This window comes from Ochlerotatus camptorhynchus, unplaced genomic scaffold, assembly GCF_037179485.1.
Source record: "Ochlerotatus camptorhynchus isolate MF236.1 unplaced genomic scaffold, CSIRO-AGI_Acam_v1.1 ptg000176l, whole genome shotgun sequence".
Lineage (NCBI taxonomy): Eukaryota > Metazoa > Arthropoda > Insecta > Diptera > Culicidae > Ochlerotatus > Ochlerotatus camptorhynchus.
Window position 1 is genome coordinate 2750385 of NW_027040666.1, and position 9083 is coordinate 2759467.

The 9083-nt window shown below is 40.3% G+C and overlaps 1 protein-coding gene across 16 annotated transcripts in view; it reads left to right on the top strand.

The window, feature by feature from the left end:
- tweek (transmembrane protein KIAA1109 homolog tweek) overlaps positions 1–1435 on the top strand; it is a 76190-nt gene extending 74755 nt beyond the window's left edge. For 9 of the 16 annotated variants that reach the window (XM_065222609.1, XM_065222614.1, XM_065222615.1 and 6 more), the window contains 3 exons: positions 50–456; positions 526–875; positions 940–1435. In XM_065222609.1, coding sequence (XP_065078681.1) covers positions 50–456; positions 526–875; positions 940–1156 — 974 coding nt within the window. In that variant the 3' untranslated portion in view covers positions 1157–1435. The remainder of the gene's footprint in view (positions 1–49; positions 457–525; positions 876–939) is intronic. The other 7 variants (XM_065222612.1, XM_065222616.1, XM_065222603.1 and 4 more) reach the window with 1 other exon arrangement.
- The last annotated feature ends 7648 nt before the right edge of the window (positions 1436–9083 follow it).

Consider the following 9083-nt stretch of genomic DNA (forward strand, 5'->3'; position numbering starts at 1 on the left):
TTTAATACCAGGTATTATACTGTTCTATTCCGATTTCGTACTCAAATAGCGGTTGATCGTTTCCCGGTGCTAGAACGCGACAAGGAACATCACACTAACTCGATCGAGCGTGCCCGAGGAGGTGGTGGAACTTCCTCGACGCACCCGAAGCTACAAGATCCGAACCACAATCGAGAAGTGATATTTGCGCTACCCAGCCTCCAGCTACATTTCAAAACAGAACATATGCAAGGGGTCACCACACCGGACGCGTCTCGTAAGTTAAACAAACGAAAATGTTTGCCCGATTGTTCCTTGAATGACATTTTCTGCTTAATCTTTGCAGAAGAAAAACCCCTCGTTGAATGCAGTTTCATAACTGAATTCGAAGATCACATCTTTGTTACCGTTGATGCGGATGCATTCTTTTTCCTTCACGATTTGATCACCTCTTACTTGAAAGAGAAGGAAAAAGTGGTAAGATACTAATTGCACCAAAATTCACCATTGCCTATGACTAACTTCACTGTCTCATTATCGTTTCAGCTGGGAACCATTACTAGCGCACGTGCCGCCTCGCCGACTCCCCATTCCCTAACCCCGTCTCCTTCACCGACTCCGGAAAGCCATGCGTCGTCATTGAAGCCCGTAAAAAGTGCTATCAACTTGGGAACTTCTTTGACGCATGACATCTCTTCTAGTCCGTCGGTTGCCAATGGAAGTGCGGTCAATCTGACCGATCTTGGTGCTTCTTCTTCGAGTATCCGTACTGACGAGAAATCTACCAACTCAAAAAATATTCATATCAAAGTAGACAAATCCGATGTTGAGCTTCCAATCCGAACAGATTGGCGTCATTTCAACTGCAAAACTTGGCATTTAGAGCCAACCGTGAGGTAAGATCGGATTCATTCTCGAATGGCTACATTTTATTACAAATAATATGCTTAATTTTTCCAGACTACTTTCCTGGGCGGGCAAATCCATCGAGCCATATGGAATCGATTACATTCTAAATAAGTTGGGATTCAGTCACGCTCGTACTACTATACCGAAATGGTTACAACGTGGTGTGATGGATCCATTGGATAAGGTTGAGGCTATGCTAATGTTACAACTACTGCTCATGGCAAGGGAAAACGATACGGATGACAAGGAAGCAGCAGTATATAAATAAAAGGTGAGGTAAGACTTAAATTATTCACATGCAAACAATTATAAACTGATAATCATAACAAAAGATAGCAAATCAATGCAACTGATACACCACATGGTAATCAATAGTAGAGGCGATAGCAGTAGTTATTATTCAGTGGTTCAAATTTCCTAGTCCGTGCTTTAAGCAGCATCGCAATAGCGCAGATGCGTATAAAATTACACAGCTTTTTGTGTACCCACTGTTATCTAAATGTAACCACAAATTAATATTATTATCCATGTTCGAATAAAGCAATAATCATCAATGCATTAAAACTGGACTGTTCGACTATAGTTATGTATAACGTCCGAAACACATTCCTGAATATAATATTTATGCATAGATTTTGTGTGGGCCCGATACACCCCAGTGTAGCATGAGCTTAACTAGGGCGAAGCAGCCCTGTAAATAGCTTGATGAGAGTGTGCGTGTGAACTATACACAGAGTACGTATGAACCATCAGAGCCACCATCGCTCTTGGCTTTTCCTTCATCAGCGTCCCCGAAGTAAGACGTGTTCCGCAGAGCTCCGGCGATGGGTGATTCCTGCGAGTTAATAACAGAGTTTCACAGATTTCACATTGTGGAAATGAGTCCTGGTTAGCGCCGAATATTATTTCCGCTTGTCATTCTACACTTCTACACTTCTTTCCTGTAACAAAACATAACCTCCATAAGGTCCCGAAGAAACGTGCTCAACTTTTTGGCTCAGCTCTGGTACTATCTTCGGTCCCAAGCTAATCGATGCACCCCTCGAAACATATGAAAATCCACGAACCCCTCATTTAATCTGTCAAGCTTTCATAGTGAATCAAAACAAACATAGTGTAGTACCACAAACGAAGTGACAGACGACTAACTGGCGAAGAAATCCATTTAAATAATGTGGTTCACTGTAATAGAATTTTCTTGGAAGCTTGTGCCATCATCCACCAGATGGGTTAGTTTTTTTGTTTTGATTTGAAAAAAGTTGATTTTGTGTACAATGATTCTTTGACAGTGTGCAAAGAGTGCGTATCATTTTGTCATTTTTTTATGCATTTCAGTTTTGAGTAGAGTGAAAGAGATAGAATCAAAACATTCTAGTACATTTGGTGAAAATGCTAGTTCAATCCAGTAGTAGTGTTGCCATGTGGTTCAATCCAGTAGTAGTGGTGTTGCCATGTGGTACACTGAAAAATTGAAATAGCAGGTTAGTCACCAAAGTTTTCGAGCCGCTCCGTCTGTCACTTCGTTTGTGGTAGTACCAACAATCAATACGAAACTATGGATTTAAAATTGGCTATTTACTTGACTAGCCTATTGGTCCCAAGCAAATCGATTAACGTACCCCATTCTAGTTGAAATTCTAGTACTAGCCAATGTTTGTTTTGATTTGCTATGAAAGTTTGACAGATAAAATGAGGGGTTCGTGGATTTTCCTATGTTTCGAGGGGTGCATCGATTAGCTTGGGACCGAAGATAGTACCAGAGCTGAGCCAAAAAGTTGAGCACGTTTCTTCGGGACCTACTAGCACAAACGAAGTGACAGACGGAGCGGCTCGAAAACTTTGGTGACTAACCTGCTATTGCAATTTTTCAGTGTACCACATGGCAACACCACTACTACTGGATTGAACCACATGGCAACACTACTACTGGATTGAACTAGCATTTTCACCAAATGTACTAGAATGTTTTGATTCTATCTCTTTCACTCTACTCAAAACTGAAATGCATAAAAAAATGACAAAATGATACGCACTCTTTGCACACTGTCAAAGAATCATTGTACACAAAATCAACTTTGTTCAAATCAAAACAAAAAAACTAACCCATCTGGTGGATGATGGCATAAGCTTCCAAGAAAATTCTATTACAGTGAACCACATTATTTAAATGGATTTCTTCGCCAGTTAGTCGTCTGTCATTTCGTTTGTGGTAGTACTATAATTTCTACTAGAATGGGGTAGGCTTATAGATGTACTTGGGACCAATAGGCAAGTAGTGAGCCAATTTAAAATCGTTAGTTTCCACTGGTTGTTACAACTCTGGTGAGCATTTTGTGTAGTCGTTGGGTGTGTGTGTGTGTGTGTGTGTTTCTGAATATGGCGATGAGTGTGCAAAATGTTACGCAATTGCATCCACCCTATTCGCACACACCCGAAGATCGGAGACGCTTCGACTTGTTTCGTCTACTAACGACTCTCTGATGACAGTGTTGGGGATGCAGCAATGCTACATCGACATGTTTCGTCTAGAAACGATTCTCTGATGACTGTGTTGGGGAAGCAGCATATGGATGTACGCAATTGGTGGATTTGTTTTTTATTTCGACGCTTTAATAGTCGGTCATTGTTATTAACGTTCAAAATCTTTCATAATTTCGTTACATGTTCCATTTTCGGTTCTCACAAAATGTACCCACCCCCCTCCCCCCCACAAGCGGCGCCGGTGGTGTAGTGGTAAGCGTGATTACCTCGAACATCGTGAACATCTCCGATCACGCATGAGTAAAATAAGTAAAGTCGGGAAGTAAAGCCGTTGGTCCCCGGTTCATGAGTTGATGGGTAGGGTCCAGGAATGGGAGCTGCCTCCCTGGCGTCTGCAGCATTGGTGCTCAGCACGAAAAACAAGATCAACGGAAAACAAATCAAGGTATGTACGTAGTCCTACGTCAAAAAATCAGTGAAAACTCAATGTTACGCGGAACTTTATCGCTCGCACATCGCCTTCCCTTCCTTCCTCAATAATATGTAACATAGTTTAACACTTTTCGTTATTCCCCCTCCCTCTCTTACGTTACGTTCTTTGTGAACAAATCCTTACTTGCTTGATAGAACTCGTGATTCATGCGACAGTGCCAAATGCCATTTTCCAGTTCATCAACGAGTAAAGCCTTTTACGTATAAAGACACCGAAAGCTCCGCGTCGACCTCTTTTAGCTGTAGTGTCTTATAAAAATACCAAAATATTATCTATACTGTCATCGGATTAATTTGCAATTTATAAGAATGTTGTCGCCTGGTGATATTAATATTTCCAATCTAAACAAACAAACCCGACTCCGATTAAGAAATGAAGAAGCTTTTTTATTCATTGCAATAAACCTATTTACAAATCAAATACTAATAGATGAAGGAACACGGCACTTTTGTTTTAGTTCTTCGTGTAAGAATTTTGTTGACCACTTTTTGGTAGCACTTAACCTTCCTAGTGTATTGAGGTCATTTTTGGCCTGAACACACTGTGTAAATTTTTCCTAATGCATTTAGGAAGGTTAAACCAAATTTCAACACTGCCCATTCACTGAACTTTGAGCCAACAGATCGACGCATCGAAAAATGGATACCTTCATCTTCGGCAATGATTGCACCGCCCCATCTTCACTTGTCTTGAACTGTTTCGTAACTTGGTACATCTGCGTTTCGTCATCCCATGAAGTATTCGCACGCTTAACACCTCCTATTGTTAGATCCTGTTGTATACCGTTGCTGGCATTTTCGAACGATTCAAATGGCGCTGGTGAGGAAGATTTTGAATTCTTTTTCTTGTATGGTCCCCGCTGTTTCCTGCGCTTGAGCTGACCGGCCGGCTGGTCAATCATTCCGGGCAACAGAGATTTCTCCAAAATTTTGGCTTGCTGATTCAACACGTATAAAGCTGGAGTCATTTGGTAATCTAACGTATTGTTAGACTGGACAACCGGGAACATTGGTGAAGTTTGATGCACTGATGGACAGTTCTGATAATTTGCGCTGCTACCATTGAAATAACCTGTTTGGTCTTGCTGGTATTGATATCCCATCGTATGTCCGTTTTGTGTTTGATAATAAAAGTCCTGTTGGCTCCCGCAGTACATGTATCCTTGCTTGCAATCCATAACTTGATCATACATTGCTATTTTTCACTTCACTCAACCGTGGATCTACTATCAACCTTGTTCGTTCAAAATACGTTACTTAACTGAAGAAGAGTCTTAGGAAAAAGTCCTTTTATACTTACGTCTGCAGGGGTAGCAAAGAAAATCATAAGAATTAGCTGAGAGAGGGCGTTTAGCTACCTAAATAGTTGTATAGGATCACAGCTGTTTGCCGTTGTCTATGGCAGGTAGACTCAATATAAAAATTTGACTTCAGTTTTGAAAGGACGAACTATACGGAGGATTGAAAATTTACACAATGCATTTTATGAACAGCATATTTTCCCCTTGTTCAGGTATCTTTAATTGAAAGTTCCAGCGATGCGTTCTTCAACTGCAGACTGCATTTATTAAATTAAACTCTTTTATACATGTATTAGCATGGACTTTTTTGTTTGTCTTTATTTGAGAGACTTTCAGACGAAGCTGGTTCGTATCAATATTATTGCTAGGACTACGGCTGCATATCTCTTTAGATAACTTAATGAGTCAATGCATGTAAGGATGACCTCTTTGACCGAACTTCATCTGTATGCATCTTCTTTTTGGTTATTACGTATCTACTAACACTTTAAGCCTGCCCTCAACTTGCGTTCATTGAGCTCTTTCAGAGTTAATATAATTGACAGTATTCTAAGAATGTACATTTTTTTTTTGCATTCGTATGTTGTATGCAGAGCATTTTAATACTGCTTGAATGGATAAAGTGAGGCAGTATCAAGTAAGATAATTAACAATATTTGGATATAAGCCCCGCATGAATACATCCACATATGTACCTAGTTATGTAATCTATGTAAGTTGTACTCGAGAATTTTAGAGATGAAGTAGCCTTCGGCTAAAAATCTCTATAATTAAAATTTAAAAAAAATGTACTCGAGAAAATGGGGTATTTTCGCCTGCTTGAGGTCGGCATATGCATGCAGCCTGAATGACTCGATCTTTTCCCCATCTAATGCCTTGTTCAGACTGGAGAGTTATAACATGTTATAGCGGTTGTCAAATAATTGCAACACAGAAACCACCATCAAGATAGCGCTATAACATGTTATAACTCTGTAGTCTGAACGTACTATAACATCCTTAAGGTCACTAGTCAGATGAAGTAGGGGAAATGGCTCTATTGTTGGCTTATGGATCTAAGATTGGGCCCATCGCTAAAAATCTGATATTTATCAATTTTATGTACAAACGGCGCCGGTGGTGTAGTGGTAAGCGTGATTACCTCTCACCCCAGCAGGCCTGGGTTCAATCCCAGTCGGCGCCGCCGGGATGTTCTGAGGCATAACATCTCTGATCACGCCTTCCTTCGGATGGGAAGTAAAGCCGTTGGTCCCCGGTTCATGAGTTGATGTGATGGGTCGATAGGTAGGGTCCAGGTGTCGGTAGCATTGGTGCTCAGCACGGAAAACAAGATCGACGGAAAAAACAAACCAAAGGAAAAAAAAATTATGTACATAAATTACTAAATATAATACCGTGTATAATTTTCGCAGAAAGGTTTTTTTCTCTACAACTTTGTCTCAGAAGTCAAATCGATCATAAGTGACGTTTTTAGCCTACAATTTATTGAAAAATGACAAAGACGCTATTTTGAAAAATATTACACGATCCAAAATACCGAATTCTTGCAAAAAATATGAATGATTTCTCATAACACACAATTAAGCAAAGTGTTATGCAAATCGGGTCGAGGGCGTGGAACTGCTTACAGTTCTTAAGATCAAGTTGATGTTTTAACCATTCAAACCCGACGACGGCAACTGACTCAAAAAACACGGCGAGCGAGCAATGATGCCCGGCTCAGGTGAACCAGTATTTGCAAGATCGTTATCGGCGCCGGCAAAGTCTATACGGTCATCCGGGAGGGCATTCTTAATTCGATTCTCGTTCTGACAAGAAACCGAGTATACATTTGAATTTTCGCGGTTGTCACACGAAGAACGTTTTTGATAGTGAGAAGTATGAATGGATCAATGTAAGCTGTCCATTTTAATCTCACCACTACTATAGCAGTATGCAGTGTTGGGAAAATATCAAAAAATCAAATCTCACCAATGCCCAAGATCACGCTTGATTTTCGTAAACAAAAATCAACAAGCAAACAATTGCGGCTGATTGAACTTTACACCCGAACGCAACCGAAACTTCCATAACGGCTGGCAGCAGTCACTTCGTGTCTGCCATCGGTGAAGAGTAAAAAGAGATAGCAAACTATACTTTCTCTTTCTAAGAAAACGATGTGCAACGGAATCATTTTTGTGCCGGGTCAACTCTTAGCTTGATTTTTGCGGGTTGTGAATAGTCTCGCAATATCAAACGAGCTTGTAAAATCAATCATCTCGGATCGTCTTGCGGTCTTGGACAAAATTGTTCAGCATAAAATTTCCTATGAGAATCTCACACTTGACGGTGATTGCAAATACATAACGCCACCTAGTGGTGGAAGTGTGAAGACATGGTGTTTCTCCATCTTCATCTCTCGCTTGAGAAATGGGTAAATTTTAACCGATTTCGCTCAAATTTGGACCAGAACCTCAGTTTGGCATAGGGATCAAGTGGCTCCATGACGGGGTGAGGGCCATTTTTTCTGGGTACCCTAGCCAACATCTGTCGGGTTCTATGGTGTGAAAAGTAATTTTGCGCATTTTACTCCATAGTCACTCAGGCCAAAAAAAAAAAAAAAATCAAAGTTATTAATTTTCAAAGTTCTATCACCACTAGAATGTCAATATGATATCCTATTTTACTATTACTGACATGAGCGAAAAAAATCTGAGAGATTAGTTGGTGCAAAATACGTAATACTCATTTGGTGATTAATCACTGACGGCAATCTAGTGTAGGGATGCCACTTCCACACCTGTTCCAACCTATCGAACCTTTCAACACATGGGACGGGAAATCTTGGTTCAATCAAATACGTTAAAATTGTTAGGAGCATCACTTGTAGATGATGATACAAGTATATCTAACATTAATCCATCGATCGGCGACGAGTAATCTGACGACATTAATCAGGTACAAATGCCTTATTCATATAAGAAGATTAGAAACCAAAATCCAAATTTCCAAATTAAACAAGCTATCCTTTCGGATTTGCGAACGGCCGTCAGAAAGATTCCGCTATAGAATAACCAACAGTTCAACAGTGTAATCCTCGTCCCGACAACGCCTCCGAAAATTTTCCGGACCGTTAAGCAAACATGAGAAGGATTAGGCCGAGCTGGAATAGCAACCAATGTTTACAGGAAAAATTAACTCTTTAAACCGAAAGGATAACAGCACAATAGGTTCGCTCTGCAATTAGTCTCGCCGGTACGGAGCTCAGACAACGCCCCCGAACGTTTAAATTGCCCTTAACTTTCGAAGACTACTTTCTGGCAGGGTTTCGAGTCGACAGGTAAAGGTAGACAGCCTTTTTAGACCGGTAGATTATTCTATGCTGAGTGCAATAAACTATGACTTGAGCAGGAGTGGGAACAAAATTAAAGAACAATTGAAATATGTCTACCAGGGGTTTCAATTAGGAGAGGTAGAAATTTCCAACATTTATTAGAATTCGATAAATTGATCAGTGATCGTTATTTAAAAATGTCAGCGAAAAAATCAGGTGATGCGCTTATCGATGTTAATTATAAATTCTAAAGAGCCACGCACAATGCATCCCAATCTGAACCGTTCCGACAGAGTGTCAGTGACAGCTAATTCCATTGTCTTTCTGTCAGATTGGCATAAACGGATTAGATTCGGAAACATTGTGTGTGGGTGTTAATGTGGTGTTTATATCTGTGCTTTTTTGCTAGGGCTAGTGTACTAGCACTGTACTAAAAAGTAGCCAACATAATGTATACAGGGCGTCGGTATCTACCACAACTGAAATTCGTGCTGGTTGGTTGAGCTGGCTGGGCTAGTGAACTAGCGTACTTTTATTAACGATTCCGCACTTTTGAGGAGTCCAGTTTGAAATGCAAAATACAATACCTATACGAATTCTAAAAATGG